The sequence below is a fragment of the Cetorhinus maximus genome, chromosome 20 (genome assembly GCF_964194155.1).
Source record: "Cetorhinus maximus chromosome 20, sCetMax3.hap1.1, whole genome shotgun sequence".
Taxonomy (NCBI): Eukaryota; Metazoa; Chordata; class Chondrichthyes; order Lamniformes; family Cetorhinidae; genus Cetorhinus; species Cetorhinus maximus.
The window spans coordinates 43,330,967-43,348,669 of NC_135898.1; the positions used below are offsets into that span (position 1 = coordinate 43,330,967).

The 17,703-nt window shown below is 41.9% G+C and overlaps 1 protein-coding gene across 2 annotated transcripts in view; it reads right to left on the minus strand.

Annotated features, from left to right (window-relative positions):
- Positions 1-17,034, minus strand: part of rnls (renalase, FAD-dependent amine oxidase) — a 139,395-nt gene extending 122,361 nt beyond the window's left edge. The window contains exons 1-4 of one of the 2 annotated variants that reach the window (XM_078565956.1): positions 17,004-17,034; positions 8,108-8,213; positions 4,702-4,847; positions 1,202-1,354 (exon numbers count right to left, since the gene is read on the minus strand). In XM_078565956.1, the coding sequence (XP_078422082.1) occupies positions 1,202-1,354; positions 4,702-4,847; positions 8,108-8,205 (397 nt within the window). In that variant the 5' untranslated portion in view covers positions 8,206-8,213; positions 17,004-17,034. Of the gene's footprint in view, positions 1-1,201; positions 1,355-4,701; positions 4,848-8,107; positions 8,214-12,517; positions 12,775-17,003 lie in introns of those variants that run through there. The other variant, XM_078565955.1, reaches the window with a different exon arrangement.
- Positions 17,035-17,703: the final 669 nt, after the last annotated feature.

Sequence of the window (17,703 nt, forward strand, 5' to 3'; positions counted from 1 at the left end):
AAAATGGCAACACTGGTGTCAATCACCTACCCTGCATACCTGCGTCCTGGCTAATGCCCTACTCAAGATGGTCTCCAGTGTGGGCTGCACCAGTGGTGTGCATACAAGGTGCGGACGTCATTTCAGAACAAGAACAGCACCTGTCGTATCAAAAAACTGTTGCGCAACCAAATTTTGTGGCATTAAATTCTAACTGTCTCTGCAATTTTATTGAAGATTTCTCTATTTCCGCTCTCTCCGTAGTGGTTCCCTGCTAAAATTCTTCACCAATAATAAGACTGCGTTACACCAAACCCAGTTCCATGCATCTGGTGAGTCAATGTTCCTAGCCATTTTTAATTTGTTGAAGTGGTACATTAGGCTGGATGGGCTAACAGGCATACGGTCCAACAGACTGAGGAATCCCAGCCTGTCTGTCTGTTATTTAAGAGAACTCAGAGGAAATTATTTGTCCTGTTTGGGGATAAAGTGTGAAACTTGTGTCTGAGGAAAATACAGCATTTGCTAAGTTTGAGGAAAATAAGCTGAATCGTTTGTGCCATTTCTACAGACAGGTGGTTCTAATTATTTCTATCTTCCTCTAGTTAAGATTCCCGTGTCAGAGGAAGAATAATTAATGAACTTTGAAGGAAGCAAGAACAATAATGAACTTTGGTTAAGTTATTGAGTGATGTTACCATTACGTAGAACTTTCTAACAAATGGCAATTGTAAGAGACTTACATATGTCATTAAAATTGACAATGCAATTACATTAGGAAATGTTACAATTAAATATTTGTTTTATCTTGAATTTTGCAAATGTCAGAATTCTTAGAAACAGATTTTCAATTGTCCAAAAGTTTGGTTTCGGCAGTGTAGTTAAATGAGTCTATTGTTATCAGTCTCCGTCTATCTCTCTTTCATTTCTGTCTATCTTTCTCTCACACACATACACTGTCCTTTTGGCATCTGTAACAATTTATTTGAAGTGTGCATTATAATCAGGTATATCATTAGCTGACTTAGGCCATTTGCAATTTCATTTTACCTTAATGATAAAGTTAATGGAGCATTAAGGGAGAACCAGTGAGAATGATGAAAATCAAGTATTCATGTACTTCACAAGGACTATAATTACATCCAAGTCTAGGGTGGCGACAGAAATAGAGATGATGATGAAGAGCCCTAGAAAAACTTGCTTAAAAGATAATGGTACTCACAAGTCTCAATGTGTCCTTGCAGCTGAAGAATTTGTGGAACAGGCATTGTTAGAACAACTGCATCAAACATTTCTGAAGGGGTCGATACGCTGCAGACTTCCAACTTTCCTTCTTTCAGGTTGATGTGGGTAACATGGTGATTATAAAATACGTCTGTTCTCATGTGTTTGTGAAAGTAATTAGAAACAAACAGTGAAAGGAAGATGAGGTGTCGAAAAAATAAGAAAGCATAGCAAAATGAAACTACACATCATACTTTTCATTTATGCTTTCAAAAAACATTGATAATTTTTGAAAATAAGACTTTTCTAAAATGATTGAAACTAAATGCAAAACAGAGGTTCTCCACCACACGCCCACCTCACCTCCACACTCCCTGACCTTCTCCTATGTTTCTCTCCTGAAGGTAGTGACACAGAATCATAGAATCATGGGATGGTTATAGCCATCTGGCCCATCATGTGTGTGCTGACCCTCTGTAGGAGCAATCACCTCATGTCACTCCCCCGCCTTCTCCCCGTAGCCCTGCACATTTTTCCATTTCAGGTAATGATCCAATTTACAAAACTGGATATTGTTCTATGAGTGCCAGGTGGCTTCTGATATTTTCCCATTTGGGTATACTTCATGATCCAGCATGTTAAGGTTAGAATGCTATTCACTCATGAATAGGTCCTATGTGCATTTGATATCCCCCATGGGCACTAGCAGTGGGCGGTCAATAATGACCATGGATGATATTTAATGCACTCCCCATGGAAAGTTTGGTGGTGGGGGGCATTTAATCAGGTGGGAATATGGCAGGTGGAGACCCCATCACCTTCCTGCCCCACCACTATTAAATCTGTAGCAGGAAGACCCATGGATAGCCCAATTAAGAGCCTCATCCCACCGCCACTGGTATTAACCCCAAAGCTGGCATGTGATCACTATGTGGGAAGCACAACAAGTCAATTTGTGTGGGGTTGCTTTCAGGCTTTCATGGGCTGTTCCTCGTTCAAAGGCACTCTGTGCCCGATCAAGGGACCTGGCATTGTGGTGGGTGGGGCGGGGGGGCTGCGGTTGTGAAGCTGACAGCCACCCCTTTCCCTTGCTGCGGACCCCCTTCCACCCGGCCTTGCGAATCCTCTCCCGCTATCACATACATGTAGCCTGGGATCCAGCAACAATCTTAAGACTTGGGTGTGTGCATTACCGGCAGCAGCTTCCACCTCCCCAGTGGCACTGCTGTTCAATAGAGCTGTCAGCCTCTGATTGGCCAACAGTTCTTGGTGGGCGAGACTTCCACGTCCGGGGTCCTTGTTCTGGGGAAGGCCTGACATGTGCCTGAGTGGCATTTGATGTGGCGGGCCTTCCCTAAAAGAGGAGACATGGGGCTCCCCAGCTGGTGGCAAGATCCCCGTCGCCTCCATTAAATACCACTCCAGGAGTGAGAAGCTTCCTTTTCTTCCCCAAATGACTACTGAGCCCAATGTATTAACCACAATACCGAAGCAAGCTAACCTAACTGGACCTGATTCTTCCTGGTCTGTGCGTTTCAATACATCTTGCAATTATTTGCCATCAAGTCACTTGCATGACAGATGACTTGTCCTACAATTTGGTTCTCTACACTGGGAAAACCAAACGCAAATTGGGTGACCACTTTTGTAAAACATCTTTGTTCAGTCCACAGACCCCAAGCTTCCAGTCGTCTGTCATTTTGATTCTCCAACACACTCCCATTCTGACCTCTTTGTCCTTGGCTTCCTAAAACTGTTACAATGAAGCACAACTTAAGGTGCAGGAACCTCACCTCATCATTCAATTAAGTACTTTACAGCTGTCTGAACTTAACATTGAAGTCAACAATTTCAGATCATAATCTTTGCCTTCATTTTTTTTTTGGATGACAGTTGTTGGTGATTCTGCTCTTGCCATTTACACCTCCTCCAGACCTATCTTTTGTTACTTTATTTATCCCATTACCATCTTCTTTTGCCTTGCACCATCTTTCTTTTCATCATTTTATCTCTCCTTCTTTGCACCCTATCACAGGCCTCCCCTTATGTTCTTCCCTTGTGCACTTTCCCAGCATCTGTACTTGCTTAAAACCCGTTACATCTTTAACATTTTCCAGTTCTGATTAAAGGTTATAAACCTGAAAGTTAACTCTGTTCCTTTTGACACAGATGCTGTCAGAGCTGCTGGGTATTTCCTGCATTTTTTGTTTTTTATAACAGTAATCCATGTATTTGTCTGACCAGAGTATTATAGAATTTAAGCTCACGTTTCTCTGACCTGTACTCTACTCATTTTACTATATTGTTCAGCATTCATTGGCTTGTCAGCTGCTATCTATAATAATTGAGCATGTTGAACATAAAGTCTACAAACACTCCTATATCACTTTCAACTTCATCCGTAGCTATGACAGCACCACCTTTTTCCCTTTCTACTTGCAATATTTTACATTTATTTGCATTAAAGTTACTTTTCTGCCCTGTAATTTGGCAACACATTCAAGGTTTACAGAGCTAAATTACTCAAATACTTTCTTGTTAGAATTTGCTTCCTCCCCACTTCTTCATTCAAAACATAACATCAAGATGATCTGTCATATGAAATTCAGTTGACCCTATACACTGGCTTTTTATAGTTACTGGCTGCCTGACTATGTAAGCTTTGACCTGCTTTCTCATTGTCCCATCCCTTATGCTTGCACTATAACCTAGAGCCAATACTTGAATCCATATTCTTTTCATGGGACTTCCACTATTTGTACTGCTCTATGATCCAGGACCAACACAAAGCAACCAACTATTTTCAAATTTCTCTTTCCAGCGCAACAGATTTTCCACTACCTCACTGCTCTGTCTTCACGGCAAATTCAAAAGTAAAATAAAGACACTTTAAAAATTAAAAAATGCTCTTCATACAGGCACATATTTTGCTTTTAAACTAGTAATGAAGTGTGCTCAGTTTGGGTGGGACAATATCACCATTTAATGCATTAATAGCTGACTTCTTAATTTAGCAAATATTCTGTTACTATCTGAAAAGTATTCCAACCCCATTCACTAATCGTTGTGCGATATTGAAAGAACAGGGTCATCTGAAATCCTCTTGGATGCAATAAGGACAGAAATTGTACCTTTTTTCTTTATTTTTTCATGGGATGTGGGCGTCACTGGCAAGGCCAGCATTTGTTGCCCATCGCTAATTGCCTTTGAACTGAGTGGCTTGCTAGGCCATTTCAGAGGGCAGTTAAGAGTCAACCACATTGCTGTGGGTCTGGAGTCACATGTAGGCCAGACCTGGTAAGGATGGCAGATTTCCTGCCTTAAAGGATATTAATGATCCAGATGGGCATTGGTAACCAAAAGCAAAAGATTGTCCTGATCTATTGGAAGGCATCCAAAATCAGATAAGTTGACGCCTAGCCACCCAGTGATCTTAGCAAATTAAGAAAGAAATGAATTAACAAAATGGATATGAAAACTGATTTCACAATCCAGTACCTGAGTCTGCGAGATAATGTTTGACAATGGAAGAAGTCCCTTGTGGTGCTACATAGTTACAGATTCCTTTTTCTTTTTGTACCATCCCCTCCACAGGACTAAGCAATGGTTTTAAAATGCCATGTGATAGCAGTTCTTCATAGAAGCTACAAAGAAGCACAGTGTCAACTAGTTAAATACCGGACATGCATATTTGTACAGTTTCCATTTTAGCAAATTGATTTATTTGGCTTGCATGAATACTGAAGTGCAACCAGAGATCACCCTGAGCTAACCTATAAACTTCATATCGCACCCATTGCCAATATGCTTATTCCATCAGTGCAGTATAACTCGCTTCTACCCCTAACTCACCCCCAGCACTTCTGGAACCCTTATCCTTGTTTCTGTCACCTCTACTCCTCATGTCTCCCATATTCTTCTTGCTGGCCTTTGTTCTCCATAAACTCCAACTCTTCTTTCCATATCTTCATCCAATTACCCTTTTCCTTCTCCCCCACCCTTAATCATTCTTGCTGATCATTGGTTCTCTGTGCCCCAACTCACTAAATTTAAAACCTTCGCCCTCATTTTCAAACCCTCCTGTAGTCTCATTCCACTTTATATCTCCACTCTCTTCCCACCTTTTTAATTCCCCAATTCTAACCTTCTTTGCATTTCCCCTTCCTCTGTTGGATCAGCCTCAGCCCACGCTCACAAAGATCCCTCTACCTTTCAAAACCTTCTTACAACTCAGAAGTGCAAACTTCTAGGCTAAACTCTAGTGTCTAGGTTTCTGACCAAACTTTTGGTCCCTGCTCCTAACTCTTAAACAATGGCTCAGTATGTGTTCCTTTTGTTAATTTCTCTCTGGGTGATAGATTTTGTTAAGTAAGTAATTAGCCATAAAGGTGCTATATAAATGCAGGTTGCTACTCTAACAAGAATGCCAGCTGTTCACAAATCACCTGCTGACGTGCATGTGGAATAGAAAGGAGGACATTTTGAAATTATAAAACTTTTCTCTGCTTTCAGTATCTCCTTGAAAGAATCCTTCAGATGAAACGCTTTTATTACCATGAACTCTTTTTATAGACTTTTGTTCTTAATTTAACAGTAGCAGAACATGTATGCTGATCGCAAGACAAAACCAAACTAGGAATTTTATTCAGTTTGTCAGCCATGCTTGGAACTGCAGCTTCTTGAAACATGGCTTATCTTAATATACTTCCAGGTGCTGTGACATAACTGAATCTAATCAGTCCTACAAATAAAGCAAATGGCAATGATGTTGATTTCCAATATGAGGGAACTGGTGTAAGGAATGACCTGATGGGCTAGAGTTTGCAGGCCCATAAACATTCATCTTAGGGGGCATGTTATAGAGGTCTGTAAAATACTAATTGGGATAGAGAGAGTAAACCTGGAACAGTGTTTTCAGATACGTCAGGCAGCAGCCCAACACAGTGGGGGTTCAAGGCTCGCGAAGGTCAGAGGGCAAATTTTGAACAGCTGACAGCATATAGACGTGCAGCAGCTGCCATAGGTTGCAACTTGGACACAGGGTCCATTCAAGAAACAGCTGGATACTACAATGGGAAGAGTAAGGTTGAAATTCTGGAAGATCAGATGGGCTGAATGGTCTTTTTCACCTAAACTTATCTTGGGTGACACAGTATTGTGAATACCATCCAATGTCAAACATAACCTTGCAACCTAAAAGTCAAGAATTAACAAACAGAGATAAAAATGCAAAAATGGTAGATTGAAAGAGACTTTATGTTAAACATTATTCTCTGATGCTGCACTACAATGTATACAAAACTGTAAGAGGAAGAAACCTGTTCAAATGCATAATTTACCTTTGAATGAAACTTCAAGTCAACCTCTAATGACTAACATAAAAAATTCAAAGGCTCATATTAAAACCTTGTCAAGCAAACTCTCAGTACTGCTCAGTTAACTCTTAGCTTAGTGGTAATACTGGGAGTTTAAATATCTAATGAAGGCCATGTAAAAAAGAGTGAGAGGGAAGGAAAAGGTTCTTTTTTTGCTTTCCTGAACCACTCATCTAAAAGCAACCCACTTGGAGGCTTGATTAGATTGAAAAATTATGTGGCATAAGCCAACAACTATTTTTTTAATATAAAAGCAAAATACTGCGGATGCTGGAAATCTGAAACAAAAATAAAAATAGCTGGAAAAACTCAGCAGGTCTGACAGCATCTGCAGAGAGGAATACAGTTAACGTTTCGAGTCCGTATGATTCTTCATCAGAACTGAGGAAATATAGAAATGTGGTGAAATATAAGCTGGTTGAGGGGGGTGGGACAGATAGAGCTGGACAGAGGGCCAGTGATAGGTGGAGGCAAAGAAGAGATTGCCAAAGATGTCATAGACAAAAGGACAAAGGGGTGTTGATGGTGGTGATATTAGCTAAGAAAGACAACCTCCCTCTATTTTATTCGTTCCCATGTCTGTCCCTGGTCTACCCAGGCCAATATGGCAGCAGATAACTTGTTTTCAGGTCCCTGATCCAGAGCTCCGCACAGTGGTGCACACAGAGGTGGGGAATACTGAAGGACAGAACTGTATCCACCATTCCTCTTGGGGCTACAATACACTTCTCCACTGTACCAGGGCAATAAATGTCACATTCCTCCCTACTACCAATAAGTCATTCTAGGAACATGGGAACAGCCTGTTCTGTCATTCAATTTGATCATGGCTGTACCTCAATTCCATTCGCACGCTTTTGCTCATTATCCATTGATCCCTTACCTAACAAATATATATATATATATATATATATCAGTCTCAGTCTTAAAAATTCCAGTTGATCCAGAGCACCTACAACCTTCTGGAGGAGAGAATCTCCTCTACTTTATGTGTGAAAAAGTGCTTCCTGATGTCACTCCCAAATGACCAAGCTCTAATTTTAAGATTATGATGATGTGACAGTTTTACATTGATTCTGCTCCTTTTTTCAACTCACAGTACATTTGTGCTTTCCAAAGGGTGGAGTCCTTTACATGAGAAAATGCTTACAAACTAATTTTAAAAATGATTGGTAAATATGTGATAGGAATCATGAGGGAGTACACTTGTGTGTGTAAGTACTGCAATGAGAATGACTCACTCCTCTTCTCTCTCTGAAAAAAATTTGCCTTTTGTTTATGCAAACTGTGCAAATTTTAAAAAGTGTACTAAACCATAAAAGACTGCTGTAATTTGTCAGATTGTGGGTGCTTTTAGACATTACCCTGGAGAAAAATCAGTCCAATTCAATAAAGGCAGCTGCTTAAATTTAGCAATGAATAATAAGTAACATTCTGAATAGTGAAATGCAATAGTTATAGATTGAAATTGTAACTTATTTATCTCCTGTGATACTGAATCACCCACAATAAGGACCTTTTTCAAATACCTCTGATGCTTTTCTGCGTAATATGGAGTTACAGTAATGTACTGTGCTCCCAGGTCAGCCATGCAGTTTGAGTCATGGGGACTTCTGCTGGTGCTCATTCTTCCTCCTTAAAGCAAAACATTTGGTGTTTAGCACCCTTATTCCCTCTGATTTTACAGAATTCTATATTCTTATAACAGTCACATCCTGAGCTTTAGAAAATACAAATTCAGGCACTCAAGAGATCATCGGGTTCTGGTACTATCAACACACAATTTGGAGAGTATTTCTTTCATGGTAACATTGATAATACTAATCAGATCTGCAGTCTTAACTTATTAGAATGATGGAGTTTGTAATACAATACACAGTTGCCGCAAAGAGGGAAATATCCTATCGACCACTTTGACTCAGGCAGCAATGAATGAGGCTACATTTTGCTGACATGGCCAGAAATGATGTTATACAAACTTTAAGTGACTCTAGATCCAATATTATGGGCGAAATTTTACGGCAGCGGGATTTTACGTTCCCACCGAAGCCAATGAAGTTTAGAATGTCTCGCTGCATTTTACAGCCCCATCCCCGCCGAAACCGGGCCATAAAATTCTGCCCTATGTGCCTTCTAATAGGGAGGGATTGAAGTCACACATTCTTTAGGTAGACTGTGCACCACACGGAGATAGGAACACAGGGCTAGTGTCTTTATTTGCTCAAGGCAGTCTTGTTTTCGCATCTATGATCCAACATCCTGCCCACTATTCCTTCAGTTACCACTGTCTTTCGGGTTTACCACAGGAGAGAACACTATGAGAGTAGGAATATCCTGGAATCCTCAATATCAATGGAATCAGTCTAGGTTGGCTGTTGGGGCAGCCTATCCCTATAAGTCTCTTACTCAGTTCATGACTGAGGCTGGGAAACAAAGAGCAAATGTGACAATAGTGGGAAATAGTAAGGATCTGGGAGTTAGCCAAAGGTGACCGGGGAACATGCAGAAGGATCTCTGACGTGAATGTGGAGACGACAGCTGAACAAATGGGTTTTTCACCAAATGTCAATTAGCACTTTAATCATTTTGACAGAAATATGTAAAACATATTTGGAAAACAAAATAAAATCACTTCCAAAAGTTCCACAGTGTCACTAACACAGCATATCATTGACAATGACACCGCATCTATACATTCAGACAATTGTCTGCCCTTGCAAATGGATGTAGAAGATCCCATGCCACTGTTTCAAAAAGCAAAGGAATAATCCCCCTGGTGGGATGGCCAATGTTTATCTCTCAGCCAACAACACGAAAACAGATTATCATCATTTCCTCATTGCTGTATGTGGGAACTTACTGTGTGCAAATTGGCTGCTGCATGTCCTACATTACTACAATGAATACAATGCAATACCACTCCACTGGCTGCAAAGTGGTTGTGAAAGGAGCTATATAGATATAGGCACTATGCAGCTCACCACCACCTTCTCAAGGGCAATTAGGGATGGGCAATAAATGCTGGCCTAGCCAGTGACGCTCACATCCCATGAAGGAATTAAAAAGTATATAAATGCAAGTTCTGACTTTCTTTTTATGTTCAAATACTAGGCTCCATTAATCCATATGTTTGAAGGTTCACACCTGAAGGTTAACTTTGCTTTTCACCTTCAGATGTTGACTCAACTATTCTGCATTTCCACCATTTTCTGTTATTGTTTCATCATTATATTACCTGATGTTTAACAATTAAAAATTACTTTTCCACTGTCTTCCAAAGCAAAGGAATTTCTTTGGCTGTTGGTGGGAGCAGTAAAGGAGGCCTGAGTTACACTTGAGTGGGTGTGAAATAATCCACAATTAATAGGGATCTGTGGGAACGAGAGCTGAATCTTTTGGAAGACATAGAATTGCAAAGATTGCAAAAAAAGGCTCTTATAATAGACAGTGCAGTGTAACCTTAAACTGAATCTCTGCCAGGAATCAATGGGTGTGCAGCCTAGTTAGGTATAACATGTTGCACCATACTCTCTCTCAAGGTAATTTAATTTCTTCAAACTGCCAATATCTGTCTTCCTGTGAAATGTAAGAAATTTTATTTGTAACAAATTCCCAATGAAAAGGTGAATGAAAAATAAGCAGAACAGTATTGAATATTTGCATAAATAAACTATAAGATAGCACTCTATTAGAAATCTGTTCATTTTGAATTGCTGTAAGAGTGGAGATGACAATGGTTCCTTCAATGGAAGTCTGTCATTACAGGCCAGACTTTTAAGGAGTTGGGAGACATTTAAAAATGGTGGGAGGGACCTGATTCCCGGCTTCCTGCCCCCCCCTTCCTGGTGCTGGCAACTTTCATTGGCGCTGGATAAGGGTGTGGGTGGTGGTAATCTGCACTTCAGACCTGGCTGGCTCCACTGCATCCCATACACCCTCCCACTATTTTGGTGGAGTTGGGGCAGCTTCTCGAGGACATGTGTTTCACGGGCCCTCGGAGGAGTCATGAACCATAGCCTGTATTCGGGAATCTTTTGAAAGGTATGCTCTAAAGGCCTTACCCATACCATCCCCATCCCCACCCCCCACTTTTCATCCCATGCTTTTTCCATGGATGCCCTGCATCCTCCATGCCCACTTACCCAGTATGCGCTATAGAACCAATAAACCATATAATAACAATGGCAAGTCTTGAGATGCGGTTCACTTCACTGTTTCTGTTGATACGGTTCACAGATGGGCTCATTATGAATGCTTGAGCTCCAAGACCCACTAATGCACTCAGCTCAGCAGGATCTATTTTCACAGGTAGGAGTGGAGTGTTTGCTTTGATTGATTATGAGATTATAATAAGTTATTCTTTCTTTCAATGTTTCTCTGTATATTTATTTGGACAGGATTAAGAGGTGTGAAGTGAGGTTATTGAAACAAAATTGCTCTGTTTGATTGACACTTTTATAAGTTTGTAAGAGCAACAGTTTTTCAAAGGAGATTTTTGAATGCGTGCTTTTTCAAAACTTTTCATTGTTATTATATGGCTCATTGGTTTGGTAATGCATACTGGGGTGAGTGGGCATGGATGATGCAGAGGGGGTCATGGAAGGGGTATGGGGTGGCATAGGGAGTGGGTGGCATGGGATGAAGGACGAAGGCTAGAGGGCATAACAGCCTTAGAAACAACTGGGATGAATTCCAAGAGAACTGAGGCAGGCCTTCTAACCAGCACCTCCCCCCTCCCCACCCACCCTCACCCTCACCCTCACCAATACTCCCCCAACCCCACGGCCGAATTCAAACTGCTTGGAGATGTGGCAGGCCTGCCTCCATCCTGCTCCCTGGAATGAAAATAAGGTGAGTGGCTCTGCCGAGTTAGAGATTTCCTGACTTGAGCTTGCTGCCTTGGTAGCAAAAATCCGGCCCTACAAAACTGTGAGAAAGTACAGGGCAATAATAACCAGCATGAACAGACAATCGGCATCGCAAATTATTGCGGGAAAAAGGCAGGCAACATGGTGAAGTGGGAAAATTAAATTTGAAGCTACCAATTAACTTGCCTGATACACAAGCTCAGATTTTAACCTCACCCACCCAGTAGGAAGTCAATGGGACACAAAATCAGCTTGAATCTAAAACAGGCATTTGACCAGAACCCATCCTGTTTCCAGTCAATGGGTTAGATTAGAATCAGGGCTCCTGAGGCACTGCTGCACTTTTGGAGATGCCCTCTTTTAGGTAACATGTTAAACCCAGGCCCCATCTATTAGGACAGCGGCAGAGGAGTTCTCCCAATGCCCTGGCCAGTACTTTATCCCACAACCAACACCATGAAACCAGGTTATTACATAGGAAATACAGCACAGAAACAGGCCATTTAGCCCAACTGGTCCATGTCGATGTTTTGGCTCCAAATGGGCCTCCTCCCTTATCTGATTACTGTGCATAACTTGGCTGCTGTGTTTGCCCATTCAACTACAGTAACTGTGTTGCAGATGGGATTCACTGGCTGTGAAATGCTCTGAGTTGCAGAGCCAATGCAAGTCCTTTCTGTTCTAACATGTGTCATAGTGAAGTCAAACAGAAAGGCCATTCGGCCCAGCATACCTGTGCAAACTCTTTAATCATGCCAATTTTGTTTCTTATTGATCACAATATGAAAACTTGTGAATACACCACCTGAGTGATACGCAGGGCATGAACCAGGAGAGCAGTAAAGACAAGCTGAATCTGATCTGCTTATTTGAAGAATTTATAAGATTAGAATTTGCACTCTCCCTCCCTTGTGTCTTGTTCAAACGATGAGCAGCTGCCACCTGGCGCCCAGGTAGAGCAGCTGCAGCCAGGAAGTCCCCCCATTGAAACGATCGAAAATAAGCCCCGCCCCCAGAAGTGTATCAAGAGCTGGTGGGGTCACGTGTTCTGGGACTCGTTTCCGCACTGACCTGCGCCTCTCGCCTTGTCCCAGACGACGATTTGCAGCTTGTTCGACAGCTCCCTGCGTAAGAGGGAAGCGGACAGGCTGCCAGTGAGACCCGCACCCACGATTAGCACCCGAGCCATAACTTTTCACCGCGAGTCACAACCGGTCTCTCAGATTCTTCGCCGTCCCACTGCTCGGAGTTACTGCTCGCACTGTCCAAGCAAATCTTTACCCGGGATTACTGATAGTTAAAACCCAGCACCCTGCAATTAAAGGCACACCACAGCCCAGCACCTTAGCATTGAAGACTCTTCACAGCCCAGCACCCAGGAATTAAAGACACATCACATCCCAGCACAGAGGAATTAAAGGCACATCACACCCCTGCACCCAAGAATTAAAGGCGCATCACACCCCAGCACAGAGGAATTAAAGGCACATCACACCCCTGCACCCAGGAATTAAAGACGCACCACAGCACAGAGGAATTAAAGGCATATCACACCCCAGCACCCATGCATTTAAGACATATCACACCCCTGCAGCCAGGAATTAAAGACACATCACACCCCAGCACCCAGGAATTAAAGACACGTCACACCCCAGCACCCAGAAATTAAGGACATGTCACACCCCAGCACCCAGGAATTAAAGACACATCACACCCCAGCACCCAGGAATTAAAGACACATCACAGCCCAGCACCCAGGAATTAAAGACACATCACATCCCAGCACCCAGGAATTAAAGATACATCACACCCCAGCACCCAGGTATTAAAGACACATCACACCCCAGCACCCAGGAATTAAAGACACATCACAGCCCAGCACCCAGGAATTAAAGACACATCACATCCCAGCACCCAGGAATTAAAGACACATCACACCCCAGCACCCAGGTATTAAAGACACATCACACCACTGCACCCAGGAATCAGAGACACGTCACACCCCAGCACCCAGAAATTAAAGATACATCACACCCCAGCACCCAGGTATTAAAGACACATCACACCCCAGCACCCAGGAATTAAAGACACTTCACACCCCAGCACCCAGGAATTAAAGACACATCACACCCCAGCACCCAAGAATTAAAGACACATCACACCCCAGCAACCAGGAATCAGACACACATCACATCCCAGCACCAAGAAATTAAAGACACATCACACCCCAGCTCCCAGGAATTAAAGACACATCACGCCCCAGCTCCCAGGAATTAAAGACACATCACACCCCAGCCCCCAGCAATTAAAGACACATCACACCCCAGCTCCCAGGAATTAAAGACACATCACACCCCAGCTCCCAGGAATTAAAGACACATCACACCCCAGCTCCCAGGAATTAAAGACACATCACACCCCAGCACCCAGGAATCAGCGACACATCACACCCCAGTACCCAGAAATTAAGCACATCACACCCCAGCTCCCAGGAATTAAAGACACATCACACCCCAGCTCCTAGGAATTAAAGACACATCACACCCCAGCACCCAGGAATCAGAGACACATCACACCCCAGCACCAAGAAATTAAATACACATCACACCCCAGCACCCAGGAATTAAAGCCACATCACACCCCAGCACCCAGGAATTAAAGACACGTCACACCCCAGCACCCAGGAATTAAAGACACGTCACACCCCAGCACCCAGGAATTAAAGACACATTACACCCCAGCACCCAGGAATCAGAGACACATCACATCCCAGCACCCAGGAATTAAAGACACATCACATCTCAGGAGCCATTAATCAGAGACACGTCACAACCCAGTGCCCAGGAATTAAAGAAACATCACAGCCCAGCACCCAGTAATCAGAGACACATCACACCCCAGCACCAAGAAATTAAAGACACATCACAATAAGTTACAGAGAAAGTCAAGGGTGAGGCAATAGAGACATTTAAACAGGAAGGTGATAATTTTAATTTTGAGACATAAGGAATATTAGATAAATGGGATTTGGTACAGCATGGGAAGCAGGCAGCAGAGTTTCTGACTGAGCAGAAGCTTATGGAGGTAGAGGATATAAGGCTGGCTTGGAGAGTGAACAATGGCATGGTTGAGGATTTGAGTGGTAGAGTTGGAGGCAGGTGATGTTAGAGTGGTGGACTGTGACATGCAATGTTGGAAGAAAGAACTCATCATGCAGAAGTTGAACCGCAACAGACTCTTGAGAACCTCAGTGTTGTCAGGGATATTGATCAAATGGAAAACTAGCTCTTACCAATTAAACTAGGAGCAAAGTAACCCTGTTGTAGAATACATTCAAACAAACAGGAGAGACCACAGAGAACATAGAGGAACTCCCAAAAGTGGCACAAAGTGGAGTGTAACATATATCCCGAGAATAGAACTAGTAATGCCAGTGCTGCTGATTACGATGAAGTGCACAGTATCGAAAAGGATAATAAAAACTGAAAATGCTGGAAAAACTCTGAAGCTCTGAAGAAGAGTCATACGCACTTGAAATATTTACTCTGTTTCTCTCTCCACAGATGCTGCCAGACCAGTGTCTTCTGTTTTTATTTCAGATTTCCAGCATCTGCAGTCTTTCACTTTCACCTTCATGGAACACCTTCCTTTACAACTGGCTAAGGTTATGTGATTGCTATCCCACTTAACCTGTCAAGGCAGATTGAGAGTTACACTGCACCTCACCTAATTCAGGTGACAAAAGCATTAGAAAGGGAAAAGAAACCATAGTATAAATTACCCAAAAAGTACATGGCAACATTTCATCTAAAAGATAGAGGAGTCAATGGACCACTTGCTAAAAGAGCAGATATGATTGAAATACTGTCATTGAGTTGTATCCAGTGAATACTGTAATTTTGTAAGTGATACTACGTTAATTTGGATGAGGCAATGTGCTTCTGTAATATTAAAACAAGATTACTGTGTTTATGACCTAAGCTCATTATTAGTCACTAGATTACTGCAACCACTGATTAGCAGACCATATTAACTGTAGTGCTATAGGCGTATTTACAAAAAGTCATTGCTTTTCAAACACTGAATTGTGCCTTGTCCAATCTCGGAGATGAGTTGAGTTAATGATAATCCACTAGTGTTGTACTGGACTCAGTTCTGTTGAAAGAAAGGTCATGAGGACTCAAAACGTCAACTCTTTCCTTCTCCGCCGATGCTGCCAGACCTGCTGAGTTTTTCCAGGTAATTCTGTTTTTGTTTAGTGTTGTACTGTGTTCATGCTAATTACCGAGGTATGACTGGACTCTTTTAGTTGAGCCAATTTAAATTGGATGAGTCAAGAGCCAAGTTTAGCATCATTATACTCACATGAATGGTAATCTTGAACCAATTTCGCCTCACAGTGGACGTGTGAGGCAGGCTCTCAGTAGGAGCAATTAGTCCTTTGCCTACAGACATGAGTTCTCTCTGGGTGGGTAGAATATCTTTTTGGTAATGGGAGGTAAGTTAACTGTAATGGATATAAACCAAGGTGATCCCGCTGGATGGAACAGAATAGTTCCTGCAATGCTAGGACAAGCATACCATGTGAGCATCAGGTTTAGCTCAGTGGTAGCATTCTTGGTTCTGAGTCAGGAGGCTGTACGTTAAAATCTTGCCCCAGAGACTTCAGCATAAAAAAACAATCTGTTGGTTTATTAATAAGTAAAGATTTTGTGGCGGAAATGCTGGCTCACTTTGTGGGGAAGGAATATCATCTTCTATTGTCACTGAAACTTTGACATGCACACCACTCTGTCAAATCATGTCCTGAAAGGCAGACAAGTAGTAAAGCAAAAACACTGACTGCTTCACAGTTGGGATTTGCCATCTTTTGCATACCACGGCCACATCTGCTGCTTCTGGTGTAAGGTATCTTGACTCTATTTGAAGTCCAGCAGGGATTTCTCCCTGATGTCCAGGCCATGGTTTATCCCTCAACCAGATTCACTTAACACTGAAGTATTCACTTGATAATCTGTTTGTAGGAACTTGCCGATTAGCTGCCACAACAGTGACAACACTAAAAGTGTTTAATTGGCAGTAAAGTGCACTGGAGCATCCTGGGGATATGTGAGGTACTGTACAAATACTTCTTTCTTCAATCATGGTTGGGCAATAGCAGTGTAAGTCCTGTTTGATCTGCAGGTCTGTGCATTTTAGGACAAGACTTCTATGCTGTGAGAATCTTGAGCCTCTTCCCTGACTGCGATCTCTCCTGCTGTCTCCCTGTCCATCATTGTGAGAATACTGCATCTCACCCAAGAATCGGTCTCTCCATCGACCTGACTCCCTAGAAAAGGATGTTATTTCCAAAGTATTTAACAAAATCCAGCCCCTGTAATGGTGAACTCCTAGTAAGATTGCAGCCAAATATCCTCTCTACCACGACAGAACGTTTTAAAAACTAAAAAATGTAGGTTTATGAAAACAAAATAGTTTTGGAAAGAAAGTAACATTTGAAAAAACATATATTTTTAAAATTAATCTCTTATTTAAACTTTTAATGCTGGGGTACGACCTGAACAATTGTCCCCTAAGTCTGGCTATCAGTAGAGGTGGTTCATGGGCAGAGGGGTCAAGAAATTAAAACCAGCTCCTGCATCGAGTTTCATGCTGATGTGATCCTCTTTTACTGAGAACATTCTATCATTCGATTCCTCTTTAAAAAAATAGCTCCCAAATTATTATTATTAAGAAAATGCACTTTTGCGTTTCTACATGTCTAACTTTCAGTGCTTTTAGGACATGGTTTGACAGACTGATGTGCATTTTAAAAGTTTCAGTCAGAACGGAAGATGATGCTCATTCCCCACGAAGCGAGCCTGCATTTCCGCCCCCAAAACTTCGCTTATTAATAAACCGAGAAATCCTGTACAATTCATTGCTTTATTTGAAACAGTCCTTTCAGTGAATATTAGAATTCAATCAAAAATTACACCTTCGTGTTACTGAGGTTCATACAACGGAAATTATAGAGCTTTGAACTGGATGCGTTTTTTTTTCATGGGTTAGTTTAAATTGCAACATTTTTCAATTTCGTGATCTTTTAATTGAGACTGTTTTTCAGGATCAGGTGTCCAAAGCCAGGGAAAGTTTCTACAAATTTTTGGATAATCTCATGAGTGCGTATTTCATAAAAAAATTATTTCGTATTTGAAGATTACACTTCTAAAACAGTTCCAAACTATTATAAAATATGTACAAGTCTTGGTGACACA